Here is a 21,199-nt window from a genome sequence, read left to right as displayed (position 1 = left end):
GGATGTGTGTGAGAATTTTGCAGACTAATTGGGTAGATTGAGAAGTATCATTGCATCAGGAAATCTGGCTTAGACAAAGCTGGTTCGATGACTCTTGTGTTTGGGTTTTTGAGGGGAGTGGGGTTACACAGAGGTTTTGTGGAGCTTCTCCTCCAGGTCCAGCTGCATAGCTGCAGGTAAACACACCTTGTTTGTCAAACAGTTGTGTTCAACGTCCAAAATATCCTGTTTTGCTTAAAGAACTTTTCATCCTGATGTCTTCTGGACAAAGTGTTTTCCAGGGTCAGACTTGCATTCTTGCTCTGGAGGCAACCATTTCTAGCCATGAAGCCCTTAACACACAGGTTCTGTGGGCTGGCTTTGAGCTGTCCCCTATCATCTGTTCCTTGCCTCTGTGTCACTGCTGGGTGACTTCACACCGCAGGGCTGGGCTGCTTGAGGCTGGGATGTGAGCCTGGGGGGCAGTGCAAGTTGCTAGGCTGTGGCTGGGCTGAGGGTGGAGCAAAAGTATGTGCCTGTGCAATTAAGCATGAAATAGGTAAGTTCTTTGGATAATTACCTGGCGCTGAGTTGAGCTTGAGGACATGACCCGTGGGAATGGCTGTGGGCTGGTAAGCTGTGGGCAGATGGAGGGGAGATGTCCACCTGGTCCTCCAGCATGAAATAGGGCCACAGGCTGGGACGACTTGTCTGGAAACAGGGAGCCTGATGAGAGATGTTCAGGAGGTGATGGCAGAGGTGGGAGCAAAATACACAGCTCCTGAGCATCCTTTGGGAACCCATCTGGATGACAGCTCCTCTCTAAATATATGTTCTTGTGGTGGTGCTTCTTTGTCTTGTCTCGCTTTCATGAAAACTAACCAGAAGTCTGAGAAAGTAAAAACTGGAATGTATGTGGAGTAGGGACTAAGAGAAGTTCTCAACACCTCTATCTGATTAAAAGCAATGCTGATAAGAAGGAAGTTCCTGGCAGTGCTGGCTTGGCTGTTTTGTACACCGTCTTGCCATAAAGGACCAGAGAATTCTGATGAAGTTTTTAAGAAAAAGCAGGGAGGAACTTAAAAAAAAAAGAGTGTAAAAACTTTTTGTCAAAAAGCACATTTTGATCTTTTCCCTTTCTATTCCCTGCCACTCCAGCAGCACCAGTATCTTCCCCCTCTTCTGTGTCTCATATTTATTGCCACACAGGGATGCAGGCTGCTTGCTCCCAGCATCGTGATGTGGACTTTCACTTCTTTCTCAGTCCCTCTGTTAGAAATCCAGCACAAATGGGGCCAGATAATGAGCACTCCCTCCCCTGGGAAGCTGCTGTCCATCCTGTGCTCCTCCAGCTTCTGAGCTCCTTCAGCATCCAGGAAAATAAGCAGCAATTATAGTGAAAAGTACTTTTTCATCCCAGTAATGGCTTGATACTGAGAGGCAGGGTTGCAGCATCGCATGGACCTGACTTCTGATGCCGTTTCAGAAACCTCTGCGATGCTATATGGATTGCCCGCTGGGGTTGGTGTTTGTGTGCCCATGCCTGGGGCTCCTGATGGAATGGATGGACGGACAGACAGAGGAGCGGGATGTTCTAGCACCCTGGCAGCTGGCAGCTCTGGCACCTCATGCTCCTCCTCAGCGCTGCTTTGTGGGCATTTTCTTGTCCTCAGAGCAGGCACTGAAGCCACAGAGGAGTGATCTCTCAGGGTGTGCAGAAGGAGGAGTAATTCTCTGGGGATGGAGGAAGAGTAGAGGGGCAGAAAAAAAAACAACAAACGCACGTTGGATTAACATAGGAAAGGCTTCTTTTTTAATGCTGTTCAAAATTGAGCTTTTGTGTTGTGGTAAAGAGATGGCTTGCTATGTTTGCCACCACTTTCAGCCTCAGTGTGGCTGTGTGTGTGCCGAGGAATGGCCAAAGTATCCCTGAGACAGTACCAACGATCCAGGTAGTGACAAGGATGTTGGCTTGGTGTCCGCAGGGAAGGAGGGCAAGTCCCTTGCTGCCGTCTCTGAAACGGGGCTGTAATGATTGCAGGGAAAAAGGAGCTCTGGAACAGCAGAAGGCAAATGATGCAGCTAAGAGGAAATTATTTTTATTGCTAATACACGAGTGCTCGTAACGTCTAATTCTTTACAGCTTATAACGTTTAATTCTTTACAGCTCAGCTTTATTTACACATTCTTCGCTTCTCAGCACTCCGCACGCCGTAGTGGCGGTGAGCGTATTTCAAAACTACTGTTCAGAATGAATAGAAGTGTTTGTTGAAGCAGCAGCGGTGCTCCGGACAGGAGCGGCTCAGCTGTGCGGCATCCCTGGCTCTGCCTCCCATCCTCCCTGTCCTCTCTCTTCCCACCAGTTCATTTTAAGGCTTCCCTGGAAATGTGTTCCCTGGACAGTGTGGGCGTGTGTTTAATCAAAGCTTGGGGCCGCCTTTCTAGCTATGGAGATTTTTGCCTTTGTGCTCACTTGTGAGGGCAGGGGAGGAGGGGATAGAGGGCAGGAGCATCCAACACCCCCGAAAATAGCTCTGTGGTGATCTTTAAGGCAGCGTTACGGCTGTTGTGTGGCTGGAGCAGAGGAAATCTCAGAAGGAGCTATGAAGTGCTTTATACTTCCAGATCGCTGGTTATCTTCCCAGATAACTGATGAGGATTTAATGCTCGTTCGCCACGTGTTGTGCCTGGTTTAGGCTAAGCGAACTGCTGTCAGTTTACTACAAGGAGCTGCAGAGGGAAGCAGCACCCCGGGCATCTGTAGCATTTTGCCTTGCATCAGGTGCTAGAAGTCACTAAATGCACCGTGAGTCACAATATTTTTTCCCGATTTGACTCGCTTACCCAATCATATTTTACTTCAGCCTTTAGGCTTGAAAAAACATGTGCATAATCAGTTCATTTTGTGTGGTCTAGGCTATAAAAATGCCCCCTCTGTTCTTTCCATATGAAAAACGTGTTTTTAATTTTGGAGAACTTATATAATTTTCTGTGCTTTCTTTTGTATTTCAGATTGAAAACAAATGCTGCCTTCCCCTAACTTTGCATGTTCCAATTACGGAGTTGTGAAAATAAGTCATCCCTCAGCTTTTGTTACTTTAAAACAGCTATCGGTGATGTCAGAGTCAATACTAAAAGCATTAAGAATGCTGGCAGAATGTAATGCAGCTGCAATCCAACATGATGTTGGAAATGGGGTTGAGAGCATAAAGGCTTTCCATATTCCCAGGGCGCACAACTGCTCGCGGCCTTGGCTTTGATCTCTTCAAAGGCTGCTGCCTCCTCCTCGATGGAGAGACTTGGCTGCCACTCGCTCGCATTGAAAAAAGGCAGAGGTCTCTATTCAGGCAGAAATCAATCACTGTGCAGGAACAATTATGTGTAATTCAACCATCATGAAAACAGGACGAGATTATGGGTTTGTTACCTGAGTGACTGCGTGGAGATGGGGAGCAGCGGACACTGGCGTCCCGCTGGCACGCTGCATCTCGGTGACAATTAGGGACGTGTGAGCGGTGCAGCGGGCGGGGGCGGCGGGATGACAAATGCTGGTCACGCCGTCCAGCAGAGCAGAAAATGAGGTTACAATTGGGAGATAATGTTTGCATATGTAACCATATTTCAGCAAGCTGGGCAACTTCAGGGAGCGGAGTAGATGGGGTATCGTAAACAGCACCGCTGTGCGCGGCGAGCTCTGCGACCTCGGTGTGAGAAACCCGGGCCACCACGTCCTAATGAGCTGCCTGCTGGACGCAGCCTGAGGGCAAGAATTTCCTAAAAGAAGCCAGCTCCAGCCCTGAGGGCAAAGGGAGCACATGGGAGCGGGTTAGCGCGCCGTCCCCTCCTTCTGCCTTCCCTCGTTGCAGGGGATTTGTTTCGCCTCGCGGCAGCGCATCCCCAAACACAGCGTTCTCGGATTTGCATGGCAACGTTTTGGCAGTAGTAGACTGCCAGGGGTGTGACATGACGGTCAAAATATCTTCTGATTTATAATGGCCTCCTTTAATTAGGAACTTGGTGCTTTTTTTGCACCAAGTGAGCAATGGCGCACTGTCTATTAAAAAGGGAAAGAACCGGCGTGCACAGTATCAGCCACGGGAATATTTATTTCAAGTGTTATTGCCTATAAAGTCTTAAAATAGTTTTCCTCCCAAAAAGGCAAAATAAAACACAGATGACTGATTATAGAATGGTATCCCTGCTCAGCTCAGTACATAGGACACGCTTCACCTTTTATACTGCTCATGCCTAGACATCAGAGGCACAAGAAGCTGCTTTGAGTTACAGATCTTCAAACAATAAGTCAAAACAAAAAATCAATCCCTCCAGTCCCTGGGTGCAGTTAGCTAAAGATAAAAGAGAAAAATAAAGTTATGCTAAAGCAGATAGAGGAAAGGAACAGATATGCCAAGGAAACACAGAGGACAAGTGCAGAGCTGAAGTGGGCCCAGTGTGAGCCAACATCAATGAATTTTTATCTTATCAAAAAGTTTTAGGGTTGCCAGTTCATTTCAGACTGGATCACTCTGCTCCAGGGTTGCCTGGAGCCTTGCCTTCAGCACAAGCTGCTCTCCCCACCCTCACACACCTCCTGCATGCCCCTAAATACCGAGGCAGGGGGCTAGGCTGTGCCTCTCCCTCCCTGCAAAACCGCTGCAGACTGCAGCAGTGAACTGAGGGCTCTGAAAAATCCCTTCAAAGATGAACTGTGATTTCTGATTAAATGTTTGGTGAAAAATGTGGAATCTCAAACAAAAACAATGAAGGCATTTTCTTATGTTGATATGTTCCCACTTCCCCCTGCCTTGCTGTGCATTTTAATGGTATAGGGATGTTTTTAACATAGGAAAAAAAAAAGAGCAGTCTTGTTTATCTTTTTTGATCATTGGCTGATTCATTATATTTTTGATGCCAGCTGTCTTGACTGAATCGAGCACATGGCTCAAGCCTTTGCCTACAAGGAGGAGAGCGTCACACCCCATGGCCCTGATATGTGTCTGGATGGATCCAAGAACACAGAACTAGTTGGGAACACTGATTGGTAGAGGTGGGAAGTCTGACTGATGTCAATCATGGGACGGCAGATCAGACAGGGACATGTCGTGGCCGTAAACAAAGTGCAGGGGACCAGCAGATGTGCTGGGCTGGAGGTGCTGATGCTTGGTGCTGCTGTTGCTGTGGGTTTGAGGGGATTTCAGAGAGCTGCTTGCTAACCTGCTGCTGGCTCTTCTCACTTCAGGCTGCTCTGAGAGAAATGTATGTCACACTTTTCTGTGTAAACAATGACATCAGCTGCTATAGAGATGTTTATGGGATTGCGAACTGAAAGGAGAAGAGTTAATTAATGAGCATAGATGTTACTGTGAGATATGGTGTGAGAGATGAGGCCCACAGTGTGAAAAACCAACACCTTCCATCTGATTTCCATAAGCTGGAAGTTGCCCCACACAGCATAAATGCTCACTCAGTTCAAAAAAAAAGAAACAACAACATGTAAAGATGTGTAGCTTGATATCTAATCCCATTCATCCCTGTGTCGATTAAAGAGGTCAAATAAAGAGAATTGCTTTGGTTTTTTTAGTAGCTGTCCCCTGGGTTGCCAGCAGCAGGGGTTGAGCTGGGGCTGGAGCTGTCCTGCCAATGCCAGCCTGTTTCTTCTGGTCCCACTGGTTGGTGACATTGTCTGGGCAGAACATCATGTGTGCTGCAAAAGTGCAAGCAGGTCTGCGGCTTGGCAATGGAAATGCCAGGTGTGGGACGTGCTGCTTGCTGACTGAGGGAGAAGCTGTGGTAGGGACAGCTGATGCCTAGGCAGAGAGCAGAAGGTCATGACAAAATGAGAAATCCTGTACAGAAAAGACATGTGGTGCCTTCTGATCTTGTTTCCTTCCTGAAGGATGCAAAGCACAAGTTTCGAAACGTGCTGGTTTGAAGCAGGATGAACCAGGAGGCTTTCAGCCAAGCCTGGGACCGGGGCTCAATCAGCCAAACCTGAAGCGGAAGGTGCTGTAGCCAACCCTGCAGAGTGCTTTGCTTGTTTTTGTTTGATGCCTGCACTTTGCGGACACAAAGGAGCGAATGGAGCTGTGGGCTTCTTCTGCCCAGGGTGCAGGGCACTGCCTGGCCACTGTGGCGAGCACCAGCTGCCTGCCTTCTCTGTTTCAAACCTGGAGATGGAGTGTCACAGAGGAATGTGCTTGCTGGCCTTGTGCTTCTCAGCATGAGGCTTTTCTCCCTTTGTCTTTCTCAACCTGGCCATGCCAAATGTCCCAACAACAGCAGAGCAGTAACGCTCCTCATTTAGGGCACCTCACTGAAGCACTTGCATTTCAACAGCACAGACGCAACTCTGATGTGCCAAAGGACACTATGGATGCCCCATAGTATGTGTTCCTCTCTGGAGAAGACAGCCAGGCCGGGACCCCTGGAAGGGCACCTGGACAGGTGGTGGCTGCTGGTAGACACATCTGTGACTTGTCTTCACCAGAGCAGACAGAGCCCTGGGGGATGTGCTGGCTCAGAGACCTGTCCCAGTGCAGCCCAGCCTGCAATAGGAGGCAGATGTTTGCAGAGTGTGTTATGGAAATCAGACCAGTCAAAACTTGACTGGCCTACAGTAATGCTCCTCTCCTCACAACAGTGGCAGCTGAGTTTTCTTTGGCCGGAGGTAGGAAAGAATTGCTGTGCTGGGCTACATTCCGGGCTGCAGCCTGAATGAGGCAGCCAGGGCCTGCCCTACCATTCCCAGTCCTTGATATGCCCAGGACACCCCATGCAGGCTTCCCATCCCCATCCTCTTGTCCAAGCCCCATGGGAGCAGTAGAGATGATGGCAGGATTGTGCAGCTGTCAATTTGCATGTCTGCCCACGCCAGCAGCTCACGCGACACCCTACCACATCCAGCGTGGCCCCAAGCACACAGTCACCTGCCAGCACCCTGCAATACAGTTCAGCAGGGATTGCTAGCGTGCACTGCATCTCCAGCTTTTTGGGGCTGGGCATAAGGGAGGCCATCTCCAGCACTCCCCTGGCAGCCTGAGCAGCTGGACCTGCAGAAGTATTGAATTAGCTTTGTTATACTGCTGATCTGGAATAATTACTGGTGTAAGCCGATGCAGTCCCATTATTGCTGATGGGATTGTGGCTCTTCATGTCACAGGTGAATTGGGCTCAATTAACTGGAGCTGTGGTCTTAATTAGATGCTCTTCTCTCCAAGTCTCCTTGCAGAGGTGGGACATCCGTTCCACCTCACCGCCCCACAATCCCCTGAGAGGAGATGGCTGCATGTTTCCCTGGGTACAACACAGCATCCTCACCTGGGGAACAGGACCCATCACAAGGCCATGCCCATCTGCTGGAGGGGCCCTTCCTAAGTCACCACTTGCTCCACTAAATATAGCACCTCCTGGGCTCTATTTCTGGCACACATTTTAGGCGCCGGGAGTCCTATGGGACCCCCACTGCTGAGCGTGGCAGGAGAAGCAGCAGCTTCCTGAGGGCCTGCGTCCTTCCCTGCCAGGAAGGATGTGCTTGGGACGGAAAGCTTGCGTGGGGCTGCCTGGCCGGCTGCTGCCAGACAGACGGTGTGACAGCTGATGGCTGTCTCCTCCCCAGCTAACCAAGAGTTCCTTCCTCTGCCTGCTCAAAGCTTCTTTTCCATTTTGCCCCTCTTGAAAAGCTCATGAGAAAGTAGCCAGCTGAAGTCCTCTGCTTGCCAATGACACAGCTATTGGGACAAGACTAAACATGTGGTTGAGGGCTGGTTGGGTGCACAGACTCCAGCAAACCCCTCTCAAACCACTTCCCTCTGTCGCCCTGGGACTCGTCAGGGTCGTCGTCGCTACCCTTCGCGTGTCAGCTTGTGAGCCGGAAAGTGCCTGCAGATAGCAAGGAAGGGACCGGCAGCTGGAGGCCCCAGCAGTACTTGGGGATGGTGGAGGTTGTGTTTTCTCACGGCCTTGCCAGAGTCCTCGCATTGGGAAGTTGAGGAGCTGTGGGCAGCTGCAGGGGCTGCTTGTCTCCAGCTGGGCTCCCCAGGAGTGCAGGTCAGTGCTCCGTGCTGATGCCCCATGCTTTACACTCATTTTCCTGGCTGGGCATTGCTTTGAACTCTTGCTGTAGATGCTCATCCTGCAGACGTTCTAAAATTACATTTTTGGAGGCTTGCTTGGGCTGAGGGGGGACGGTGCCTCCTCAGGAAAGGGTTGCTTGAGCCGTCTTGCCTGTAATCCGCCGGCCTTAACAAAGGACCCCTCGTTTCTCAGCAAGTGTGCAGGTGCGAGACTGGTGCTTAACGCCCTGGGGTCTGCGATACCAAAACATGCCTGTCACTGCTTGAAGGGCAGGCACAGAGGAAGATGCTGTTATTTTGGTTTGCAATGGTTGCTTCGCTGCCGAGATAAGCTGTGGTGGGTGGCATGCACATCAGACGCTACCCTGCACTCAAAAAACAGAAAACAAACAAAACTGAGATAAGCATTGCTTTAAGGAAGATCAAAAACTTGTCTGTGTTTTTCCTCGCCGTGGGAGAACTATGGTCCTACCACCAGATCAAATGCAGGTTAGCGTAGTGTTGTGTGTATACACAATGCTCTTGTGCAAAAAAGTGGCAAATGAACACTGTTACCAAGAGGATATGACAGGTTTGTTGTGCATCATCTCACTGACACGCCAAGAAAACACTCTGAAAAAGTTATTTGTGTTTCGATGCAGATGCTCAAACATTCCCACACAGCAGTGGGAGGCAGGGAGATGGCTGTTTCAGGTAGGAAGGGCACAAAACTTGTTTCTGATTACTTTGTCTTCTTCAGTAGACAGTGCATTGTTGCTTTCTCAGCCTGCTTTGTTTTCATTCCACCAGGGCTTTGCTGGAGCAGCAGCTCCTGTCTGTACTCAGTTAATTACATACCTCTTGATGCACTTTCAGCCCTGTCACCCCAGATGGGTCAAAACCCAATGATTGGATGAAAGCGCAGTACTGCTGAGCTGTATTTTCTTGCTGAAGGCTTATGTGCATCTTCCTTTCACTTGCGTAGCTTGCATACATTGGGCTGCTCTCTGCTGCTATTGCTGTGGAATAAGTAACTCTCTAAACTTAGCTCTGATCCCAGCCATCTTTCCCTGGAGATGCACGCTGCTTCTTTCTTCCGCAGTTGCCAACAGGCAGGTTGCATTCATCCCACGTATCCAAGATCCTCTGATGGTGCTTGGTGACATCCCTACTTCCTTGAGCGTTGCTCCGGTGCATCCGTCTTGGGGATGGCTTGGGGAGCTGCCACTGGGAGGGCACACAGGCAGCTCTCCTCTCTCAGTGAATTCCTGTGCCAGCTGGGTAATGGGGGGAGATTAATGACTGCCTTGGAAGCCAGTTATCCAGCATGCCGGCCGGAGGGCAAGCATCGTGATAGTTGCAGCAGCTGGTTTGGAAAGAAGGGAAATGAAGGGAAGATAAAATTGCACGCCCAGAATGCCAGGGTAGCCTGTGTTCATGCTTTGATGTCTTCTCCCTCCACACCCTCCTGTGGGTTAAAAATGAAACTAGACTGCATTTATAATGGGTGTGTGAATATCTGTATTTAGCTGCAGCAAGCAAGCTTTTGGGCTAGAGCCTCGTGTGTGTGTGATGTTGGAGAGATGCAGCTGGGAGTGAGGCAGGGAGCCTTCTGTGCCCTGCTGTGGGGACACACACCCATCAAGCCCACTGATTCGGATCCGCAGCCTAACAAATCCCAACAGGCATGGATGCAAGAGGAGACAAGCGGAGACTCAGCACCCTTTTGTTCCTCCTTAATGGTGCTGAAGGTTGTAGGTCAGCATGCAGGCTCCCCCTGCCCCTCTTTGTGACCACAGTCAGATTGGTGGCCAGGACAGTGACAATAAACAGACAGCAGCAAACCCACCTCAAATTCCCTGGAACCGATGTGTACAACTGGAAAAGCAGGGCTGAGAGACTGGAAGGAACAGCACCCTCCTTCTGCCAAGGCACTTCTGAGTGTGCAAACAGGAGCTCCTCCAGCCTGCCGGCTGCACACCAGAAGGCAGCTTGGGCGAACAGAGCTGCTCCTGCTATTGTGCAACACCACTGCATCCACTTCTGCAAGGCGTGCTTTAATCAGCAGCCCTCCCTCTGGCCCCCAGGCCTCAAAATTCCACAAAACCCAATTAACAGAGATGAGAGAACTCCAGCATGTATACATATGAAATTTCAGAAGGCTAAAGAGGAGACTCCTAATACCATAAAGCCTGCCCTAAAGTAAAATTTGCATCTGAAATCTACATAGCTAACCCCTGCAAAGAAGACAGGATCGTTGAGTACGCTGCTTCCCCCTCAGGTAAGGGGTAACTTACCCAGGTTTTGTTGGATTTGACTCCAGTCAGTTTACAGCCAGGTAGCACTGCAGAGCTGATGCAGCACCAGCCCTAGCATGAGGTGCCAGCCCTGCATGCAGCACAGCTGCCTCTATAGGAGAACAGCAGCTCTGGAGGATCAGGAGAACTTCTCCTGGTGAGCAGCCCAATGCAGAGTGCTTCTACAGGCTCATTAGGGGAAGAAAAAACTTAAAGACTGAGCTAATTAGCACCCACCAAATCAGTGCATTGAGCCCAGGTGTTTTGTGCTTTGTTGACCCAATGGTATACTGGCTTGTTCAGGTTGCCTGCCCTGAGAAAAACAAAAAACAAAACAAACAAAAGACTCAGCAAAGGCAGTCCTTTTATAGTACAGGTTAAATGTTCAGAGAGGAACTGATGAAACAAATGACTTAGCCCTTCCAGATCAATCCTTTGTTTTACCATCTCGTTTGTTTCAGATACACAGTTTCTCCTTCTATTATCCTACCTGTGGCTTAATTGCATACTAATGCTTCTGTGGCTGTGCTCATTTTTGAATCTTCATATGCATGCCTTCAGTAAGAATGGCACACCTCTTCAACTGGGAGAAGCCAGGTGAGAGCTGAAACCCCTTGCTCAAATTCCTGCACAGCACAGCCCCTGGCAGGGCAGGGGGATCAGGCAGCGTGCTGGCAGCCCAGGTAAGCGCTTCACTGCCAAAACACGAGGCCTCAAAGCTGCTTTTTTTATTACCTCCGGATTCTGCAGAGGGCTCGTTATCTCACGCCGCGAGCCAGCATGATCAAAGCCCCAGGAAAGGTCAGGCATTCCTGCAGGAGCCACACTCAACCAACACTCCCCCGGCCCACAACACCTCCTGAAATCCTTTATCTCACTAACGAGCCAGCCTACGGATTAGCCAGCCCTGCCTCAGCTTGATGGTGAGAGCACCCAACACCTGGCCTGGGTTTTCTGAAGAGAAGAGTGTTTTTTTCTTTTATCCTTTATGATTTTGTTTTGTGAAGGAGGCAGAGTTTCCTTCCCCCACCTTAACACAGGGGAGCTTGATGCTGAGAAAAAGATGTATCTCCATGCCACGCCGAAGAACCTGATTTTCTCACGGTGTCGGCTTCTGGTGTAGCACACAAAGTGATACAAATGGTGAATTGAGAAATCCTGCACCTGAAAAGTCATCCGTGGCACCTTCCAGTGAGAGGGTGTTGCTCTCTCAGTGCTTGACTGGCCTGTTAACCCACAAGAACACAGTTGTCACCCTCTTTCCTTGCCCCTCTTGGAGGTGCAGGAGAGTGTAACTTGCAAGGAAAATCGAACTATCCCTAATAACGGGGCAGTGGTAAACTTCAGAAGTACCTCTTCTACCACGTAATCCTTGCATAGTGTTGGAGGTTCACTTGAGGCTGGACTGCAGAGCGACCCCTTGTCACAGGCAGGGTGCTGTGAGCAGCCGTAGGACCATCTGGAGGGGTGATTTACGGGGGGCTCAGGCAGTCTGGCAATTCAGGCTCTCTTTTATGATGTTTAGACTTTTACCCGTGTTATAAAGTGCAGCACAGGCTTTTTATGAGGATTTAGGTGCCTGCTGCACAAAGCTCAGGCTGTGGGTTGGGTGTTGTTTTTTTCTTTTAAGAATGACTTTAAATTTTAAAGGGCAGCTCTTGAATTAAAAAAAAAAAAAAAATCAAGTCTAGCAGCAGGCAGGAATATCCCACGCAGGATTTAAAAGGCATCATGTGCATTGTGCATACCAGCAGCAATTTTTAAGCCCGCTGGCACCTTCCCAGGGGCGAGCATAGAGGCCAAAGCAAAGTTGGAGGAGATCCAGCCCTGCCATCAGTGGGAGAGACATTTTGGGTCTGGAGGACCCACATTTGGGTTACACAATTGTGTTTTGGCAGCTCTCAGAGGCTGACTCAGCACCATAGCTGACACAGGAACATCCCTTGAAGCCTGCTTGGTTGGCTTCTCGTGGGTCTGGTACCCACAGCTGGGCATCCATACCTGGTTTGTACAAAGTGTGTGCGCATTCAAAGTGTTTGAAGCTCTGCTTCTTTACCCTTGTGCTTCACCCCACTCATTCTCTGCTCATTCTGAGCTGTATACTGTGATTACACTTCTAGCTACACTCACAATTTTGTGTTTCCCTGGTGTTGAGATCCCTCATGGGACAGATCCAGAAAATTAAGCTAGTAGTTTTTGAGCATATCTGTTTGTACTAAGGTAATCTTTCATGATATGGCAGAGAAATAATTTCTGTTACGACCTTCTACTGATGGTTCAAATAACCTGTCTCAGAGACATCCTGTTTCTGGAGGGCCCCATTGCTTTAATTCCTATTAAAATTGGTTTTGCCTTCTGTGGAACAGTACTGCAGAAATTAAGTACTTGCAAATGCGTTTTACCTCCAGATATATGTTGCTGTTTGAATTTTCAATCCTAGTGAAGCTTTAGCAGACTGCTACTTTTGGCCTAATCATTTGTACGTTTTTAGGGATTTTTTTTTTCTTAGTTTAAAAATGAATATTTTATTTTAAGCCTTTGGACCATCTTGCCCACATCCAGTGATGGATGTCTAATGAGATGACTTTTTACCTCCACTAAATGGTTATATTGTTTGCGCTGATGTATGCTAAGACTTGATGCATTAAATCTTTGGTCATTAGCAGATGCCATTAGCAGAAAAGTCCAAATCACTTAGAGCTGTGACTTAAGACTTTTCATTAAAACCTGAATTTGCATGTTATTGGATAAATCTGTTAATACGGTTTAGCTGGACTCAGAGAAGTTACTTGAAAACTTTTTTCCAGTGGGTATGCAGGGTCAGCAGTGCCTGGGAGCCTTAACGTTTAGAAAATGACCCCTCTGGTGCTTGCTTTGTACCCCACTGTATGCTGGGTGACCCTCTGTTAATTCAACTGCGTAAGGGCCACCACACTCTAAAATCCAGTTGCAGGGGCTTTTCACTGCTTGACAGTATATGGATGGCCCTTCCTGGACCTGGTGTCAGGCAGGGTTGGCCACAGCAAAAATTTGCCCATGTGGGGAGGAAGCTTGCCAAGCACAAGGACTGGCTGAAACATCACTGATGTAGTCAGAGTCTCCACTCTTCCATTTTCACATCCATTTTCATCTTGTTTTCTTGGATTCCCCATTTTTAGAAGGCAAAGGAAGTAGGATTGCTTCCACAAGTGCCAGTTACGTTGGGTATTGTGGGCAGTCAACTTGGTCTCTGCTATGCTGGACGTAAGCAGGTACTGTCCAGTCAGCCTTTCTGCTGCAAACTCAGGTGCAGCGAAGCAGCTCTTGGACACATACTAGTGTGCCAGGTGCTTCCACAGCTCTTTGAGTCCTCATTCTTGCCTTCATGGGACGAGAGCATCTCTTCTTAAAAAAAATCCCTATTCAAAGAAAAGTTGGCCTTTTTCAGGCTTCTTGGTCTCCATTATGGCACGTGGCATTGAGTAAGCCGTGATACGGACTTGAGGTAAACATGTACTTGGGAGTGGTCTTATTTCAAGCCGTTTTCATCCACTGTGTGTGTGTCATACTGAAAGGCATTGCCTGGTCAGTCACAGGGACACAGGACGGGGCTTTTTGTGGGACAGCAGGAGCCTTGGCCTGCATCCTGTGGGACGCAGAGAGGCCAGTGAGGAAGAGTCGCCTCATCCTGTGACGCACATCGTGGCCCCAGCAGGAACACCAGCCCTCAGGGCTGTCCTCTGGCCACTCACTCCCACACCAAGTTCACATATTTATCCAATTGGTGATGTCTCATTTGGTGAAAAGGTTTCCAAGCTCAGTTTGGGTGCTGGAGGATGCAGAGGACTGCCCATGTTGAATGCTGGACCAGAGCTTGTGCAAGAGCATGGTGTCAGCTTTGTGAAAATATCACAGTGTTCGTGTTCACCTTGGCCAACAGAGAATAGAGAGGGCTATGAACAGTGGAAAATGATGGGAAAAAATCCTTTTTGGCAGTCCTATTTATTTACAGCATACTTAGCAGAAGAGGTATGCTTGCAGCTGCTGAGCATGTGATTTGCTGTTGCAAATTAATGCATGTTTGGTGTGGGTCTCTTTCTACTCATATACATCGGGAAAAAGAAGAACCATGCAGGGTGGACAAGGTTGAAGGACCATCGTGTGGGAACGGGAGCTCAGAATGAGCAGTGGCCTGTGAAGTTGAGCAGCATTTGCTGGGAACCAGTGACCATCGGAGAGACCTCATTGCTGCATTGGAGAATGAAATCAAACATCACAAAACGTTTTAACAGCAAAAGCTTTCCAAGCAGGTCTGCGGCTTTGCTGGCGATTTCATGCCCTATCAGTTGTTAGTGAGTATTTCTAAAACTAATGGGCCATGTGACGTTAGGCATAATCTGTACACATGTGCACTGGCAGCCTGCAAATAGCAGCAGGCTTGTCCTCTCCATGAGCAGGCTGGGAAGCAATGCCCGGCTCCCTGTGCGGTGCTGCAGCACCTCGGGTCTCCCTATAGCCTTCCAGAGCAGGTGAGAACAACAAATTAAGGAGTCGCGAGAGAGAAGAAAACTGAGATAGCAGGGGATTTCTAATCAAGTTATTTTAATGCTGGGTGTGCTTTAATCACTCGCTTAATGGCAGTGCTTAATGAACACTTGAAATAAAGCATATTTCTGTCAGACATTCAACAGCCATGTTTTTAAAGATGTCTTGAGGGAACTCAACTGTTCATTACAACTTTTTGGCAAAAAGCAGTCAGAGTTGTGCTATTATTAATTTCCAAGATGGAAAAGGATGAAAAAATAAAGTTGCCAAAAGAAGACTGTAGAGAAGCTATTAGTTTTTACACCAATGTCACGATTAACCTGAATCATGTCACTTATTATAATGCATCTAGATAGATGTTTAACCCAGTTTTTGTCAAATCCCATTCACTCTTGTCTTTGCAGCACTCCCCTGGCTGCTGTATTTGGGCTTTCATTGCGTTTCAACACTTTGCACTTTAAGCAGAGCAGTTTGCCCTTTGTCTGTGGGCATCCCTGTACACTGCCTACATTTTAGTATGATGCACAAGGCATCACACTAAGCAGTGCGAGCAGTGCGAGCTCCAGTCCAGAAAACAGCCCTGCATCACTGGGATGCACTTTGCCACCTTTCTGGGATGAGTACCATGACTGTCATGACCCCAAAACAGGAGGGATCAGCAAAATAAATACTCCCCGTGCTGGGAGAAGAGCAAAAGACTGACTCTTTTATTTGTCTTCTATAGGTCAGAATATTGCTGAGCCCCTGTTACCAAGGGGGTGATTCAGGTGGTGCTTTCAGGTGAGGTTGGAAGCAAGGCTGCAGATCGCTACCTTCATACCTGCTATCTCATTTGTTCTGCTGCAGTGTCTAGTTGGAGAAGGTTTTGAAAATTAAACATAAAGCAGTCTCTTCTGTCAAGAGATTAGAAGGAGGCTGGCTTTATACATAAAACTATTTGCTGTAAATAAGTGGCTTGGGAATGAGGGGAAGAATCCAACCTCTTTATATCAAGCTTGCTGCTCCTCTGCAGAGTTGTTCACAGAAGGAGATTGTACGCCAGTTCCCAGGAATGTGACAAATTATAATTGCAGTTATTGCTGGCATTGATTATCTGTTTCATCTACGAGTCACAAGTTCTGGCCAGAACACCTTCCACATCCAGTGCCGGTCCATGACAGCACATCTTCTCACACAGGCCTGGTTTTCGCACTGCTCCCAAACCATGCTCTTCTTCCTTTTGCATTTCTACTGCAACAGCTGGTCATCAAAGGCTTAAACTCAGAGTCAGTTTAGCCATTAAAATGCTATCGCTATTTTGAGACAGCAACTGAAACTGCCATCTCTGTGTTTGATAAGTCCTTCTGTCTAAGAATGATTTCAGGGCTCTAGAAAGAAGAAATTAAATAGGCTAAAAAATGCACAGATTTTCCTCATGTTTTTTCAGGCTAAGGTATCCTCAAATCCTCCAGCAAGTCATTAGTCCTCTGGTACTTGCTGTAGCAGGAGTGGGAAGGGTTGTGTTTTCTGTTGTTGGGTGTTTGATAGAGCTATCTGCTGTTGTGTTTTCTTCTCTCAGTGTAATGTTTGCTGTTAAAAACCTGAAGCCCTCCTTTTCAGGAAGAAAAGGGAATGTGTACATTTGGCTATGTGGATCTGCTTGTCTTCTGCCTTAAGAATTCTTGTTGCGTTGTTTCTTTGTGTTGTTTTTGGTGTTCTTGTTGTTACTGTTGTTGCTGTTGTTTTAATTTGGCTATTTTAGCTTGAACTGAGACCACCTGCCAGTTCCCGTACGGGACCCACAACTTGTTGACAGCAGAGGACAAGTAATGAACTGGGGGCATTTGGGGTCTTTTTAGAGGCAGATCAACATTTAAAAGAAAAACAAGAAGAAAGAACAGAGCTGTTTCGGGTGTTGCTTTCAGCCTTTTGTTGTACCTTCCAGCTGGGCTGGAGCACTCCCTTGCTGGGACAACCTGATGGTGGGAGCAGCGGTGAGGTGTGACGGTGACCACATGGGACATGGACTACGTGCCCCACCACCAGCAGCACGGCTGCCTGCGTGGCTCTGCAGAGCTGGCAGGGCTGCGCGCTCCATCTCCCTCTGCACACCAGCTGGAACAAATGGTCCCTGCTGCAGCCTGCCTGCCCAGTGCTGACCCACAGGCATTTTTGCCGTGGCTTGCTCAGGCTTTTTATAGTTTTTGCACACTTGTTGCATATAGGATACCTTACAGCTTTTAGCTAGATGTTTGGGGAGGTGGGTGGGTTTTTTTAATTATTTCTTTTTTTTTTTTTTTTTTTTTTTTTTTTTGGTAGTCTAACGTTTCTTCAGAAGCATTTAAAAAATGAGAAAAAACCATGGCAAAGTGCCTCAATATTTAACAGAAGGTCTTTGGGTTCATACACCAACGGGTTCTCAGCCTCCAAGATGAGAACACCCTGTTTTGTTTTGTTTCGTTTCATTTCCCAGAATTGCAGATCTTGAGCGTGGCTGCACATTCTCACTTTCCTTTCTGGGGCATGTGCGGAGGGTTGCACCCGGAGCTAAGTGAAGCCTTTGGTGTTAGGCCGCTTTTGGAGAGACGTGTGACTTCTTCAGACTGCTCTGGACATCGGATTGCATCCTCTGCTGCTCTGCAGTGTTTCTGTAGGCTGCTTTAGGTACCAGAGTGCACTGAATTATTACGTTTTGATGTATGGTTGCTTGCGGGAGCAGGAGGAAGCCCATTGACAAAGAAAACAGAGCTTGGTGGAAACCTAATCATATAACCTTCTCATATGTGAGCCCAACATAGGACTTTGGCCATAACAATCAGCCATGAAAAGCTTCTGGGGTGGTAAAACCTGGAGAAAAAAACAAGGGAAGAGTGGACATCAACAAGCAGATCGCCTGCTTTGGCTGACTTGCAGGGCAGGTGTGAGATCAGCACTGATGGAGTCCGTGGGGCTTTTAAAAATAAATCAGTTTCTGGCCCAGGCCAGAGCTTCCATTATTATCATTGTTCTATTTTATTTTGCAGGCTCTGTCTCTGCAGATCCCAAATGCTGCTGATGGAAACACAGCCCCTTTCTGTGTTAATTTTAAGCCCGCTAACAAGCGGATTGCTTTTCTCCTCACTTCTCACGGTTCTCTCTCCCGTTGAAAACCACAGCCATGGGCTTAGGGGATAAGGTGCCAAGAAGTAGAAAATAAAACCGAATCTGCTGGATGCTGAGGGGTGAGGGGTGCCCAAATTGGTTTACTGCGAGGACAACAGGCAATTGCTGAAAGCAAGCTACCCTGATACCACGGGCATGCATGACAGTTACAGCCAATATAATGCAAAATGTTAATTACTAAAATTTGAGAAATTAATGCTGATTAGCAGCTGTGTGTGTGACCTAAATACATCTGTTCCTTGATCTTTATTCATAATGTACAGTTTATTGTTGATAAAGTAATTGCTGAATGGTGGGCTGGCCCTTGAGTCTCGCAGCTAAAGACCGAGGCCTGATGTGTAAATCAGCTGAAATTTGTTGGCGTCTGTTTTGGTTGCATGTATACAGATTGGGAAGATGAACAGCAGCCTGCACTATCGCCTTTACAACTCAACTCATACATATTATTGAGAATTCATATTGCTTTTATTATTTGGTCGCAAAAACAGACCTAATGCTTGTTGGCTTTAAAACACCTACCAGTGCTGCTTTCTCTCCCCATCTTGCAAAATATAAGACAAGGCCAAAGCTTAAATTAAAATCCTCAGGTTCTTATCTCTTTCCTACAGGAAAGCAAATCTGTGTTGAAAACCGTAAAATTAAGAGGAGAGCAAGGATAGCATAATTTAGCAAAAATTCATGGCACCAGATTCTGAGCTATATGACTGGAGGGATAGGTCAGACATTAAGAAGATACTGCCTGCTAATGCAAGTTCCTTAAGGTGGTGCTCTGGAAACAAGGAAAGCAGAAAATGCAGCACTGCTTCCCATTTGCTCCTTCTTCTTCTGCTCCTACCAGCCTTAACAATAAATTGAGCTGTCCATGGAATGGCCCTCCTGGTTTTAGAAGTCCAGAGAAATCCTTGGTGTGGCGTTGGAGCATTGTCACTATGTCTATTCGTGCCAGGATTTGAATAGTGAGACTCAAATTTAATTTCATTCGGTTCCTAAACGATTTCTTTTTTCTTCTGTTAATTCACAGTTCCTGACAGGCTGTCCTCGCTGAGATTTATCAGCGGTTTTCTCTGAAGGCCTATTTCTTTTTTTTTAATTATTATTTTTTTTCTCCTTTTTTATTTTATTAAAGATCTGTTTATGGCATAATTGTTTTAGCCAAGGGGAAGGGTGGCGGGATGGAAACAAGGAGTGCCTCTTAATGCTGGGATCGTCGCTGCGGTTCATCCTGCTGTGGGAACAGTGACTTTTGTCTCATGCAGCACTACTGCAGAAGCACCACGTTGGCACAGAGGAGCCCTGCTGCCTTGCAGGCTTGATTCACGAGTGCGGTTTGTGGGAATATAGGCTGGCAGTACCCGCTTTGGGGTCCCACTGGGTGTTTTCAGTGCTTTGGTCCCTCCCTGGGTGAGGTGGTAAATCTTTGTGGCTCTCCCTGGGGTAGTCAGCGGTCTCCTTCCCAAACAGCCCCTCCAGAAATGCCACTGCCAGCCCCTTCTAGCTTCAGTCATACCATTATGTAAAAACTGTATTTTGGAAGCCACACCTCGCTAATGCTGTTTTCCCTTCTCTTGCAGTCCAACAAGGTGCCAGTGGTACAGCCTTCTCATGCAGTTCACCCTCTCACACCCCTTATCACCTACAGCGATGAGCACTTTTCCCCGGGCTCCCACCCATCTCACATCCCCTCCGACGTCAACTCCAAGCAAGGTGAGCCTGTACTGCTGGGGGGCTTTGCTTTTCATGTTTCAGAGCGAGGGCTCCCACCATGTGTGCCCACTTTCTGTTCTGCTGTGATGCTGGTATTTAGCTTGGCTGTTTAAATCTTCATGCTCTTCCTAATGTGATAATTCTGGCTTGTTTTACTCGTCAGAGCCTTTTAAAATCTCAATAAGCAGCGGCCAGTCCTCACCACCCCCTGTTGTGCCTGAGGCTTGCAGCATGCAGACGCAGAAACAGCAATCATCCCTCGCTGTCCCGAAAACTGGGGAAAAGCACCTCAGTTCTGCTGTTATCAAAACCTTTTCTTTTTTTAAATCAAAATTGCTTTTTATGTTCTCATATTCTTGCTTTCTGAATTCTTCTGTATAATAATTGACATAACGGTAGTCTAACCACCGTCACCCAACGAGAGGCTTTTTTAGTTCCGACTTTCCCTGGATGCCTTGTTTTAGTGTTGGCCTTGCTATGCTGGTAATAATTTGGGCTACCTCCAGAAAATACCATAGACATGTGGCTGTCTGGTTATTTTCCTTCACTCCAGCCTGCAGATGCACGTATAATTCTTTTTTGAGAGAAGACGAAGCAAATGGAGACCTCATGTCCTCATTTGTCTTCCTTCTTCATGTGAGTGCCCAGGAGGAGGACACTGGTGGTCATTCCTTGAGGCCTCATGGGTGCTGTGTGAGTTAGACTGTGGGATTTGTACCCCACAGCTGCAGCTTGTGAGCACAGGAAGTTTTGGCTTATTGAACGATGGGGCATCATTTTCCTCCTCATCTCCTGCAGACCCAACCAGGAGGCCTCATTTGTGCTTACTGCCTGTCTTCCTTTTCTGCTTTGTTTCACTCTCTCCCTGCCCAGCCCATCTCTCATGCGGAGCTCTGGTATTTCCAAACAGGCTCTTGAGTCCTCCTCTTAGCGTCTGGCAAAGATGCCAATGGACAATGTGGGCCGGAGGCTTTTGCTTTTTTTTTTTGCTGCCATGGTCTTCTTGATGTGTGTGGTCTTCCCATGCTCCCATCCCAGCACCACAAGCGTGTCTCAGCAGCTGCAGTGAAGTGGTCCACGCCATTGCTGCTGCGGGAATATTTTCCCTCAGGTCCTCTGCCAGATGCCTCCGACCATTGTTTCTGTCCTCGCCTCCCAGTGTGGGGCTGGAGCAAGACACTGCCTCGCTACCCCAGCCCCAGTGCTGGGGGTCCCACAGCGGCTCGCCCCCAGCATTGCCTCTCTTACCATGGGTACTTCGGGATGGACACGTGGCTCCCACCTTTCCATAGGCAGTCAGTTCATTCTTCCCTTTCGTCTTTATTGCTTTTAACCCTCCTGAGAGCAAATCTGGTTTCAGACAGTGCTGGCTGTGGGGCTGCTTCACATTTTCCTCCTGGACATCAGGTAGCTGGTGTTTCTCCATAAAAGGCCTGAAGTTTTGTGCACTAAGCCAGAGAGCACAGAGTCCTCACCATGGGTCAGAAATGTGCATTTTGGGGA

The 21,199-nt window shown here is 47.9% G+C and overlaps 1 protein-coding gene across 2 annotated transcripts in view; it reads left to right on the top strand.

Moving 5' to 3' along the window:
• The window catches only part of LEF1 (lymphoid enhancer binding factor 1), a 53,816-nt gene that overhangs the window by 5,863 nt on the left and 26,754 nt on the right, over window positions 1-21,199 (top strand). For both annotated transcript variants that reach the window (XM_042812053.1, XM_042812052.1), the window contains exon 4: window positions 19,564-19,696. In XM_042812053.1, coding sequence (XP_042667987.1) covers window positions 19,564-19,696 — 133 coding nt within the window. The remainder of the gene's footprint in view (window positions 1-19,563; window positions 19,697-21,199) is intronic.

Source organism: Centrocercus urophasianus, unplaced genomic scaffold (genome assembly GCF_019232065.1).
Source record: "Centrocercus urophasianus isolate 14NV4802_14NV808 unplaced genomic scaffold, USGS_Curo_1.0 seq_13, whole genome shotgun sequence".
Classification (NCBI taxonomy): domain Eukaryota; kingdom Metazoa; phylum Chordata; class Aves; order Galliformes; family Phasianidae; genus Centrocercus; species Centrocercus urophasianus.
This window is presented reverse-complemented; position numbering and strand designations above follow the sequence as displayed.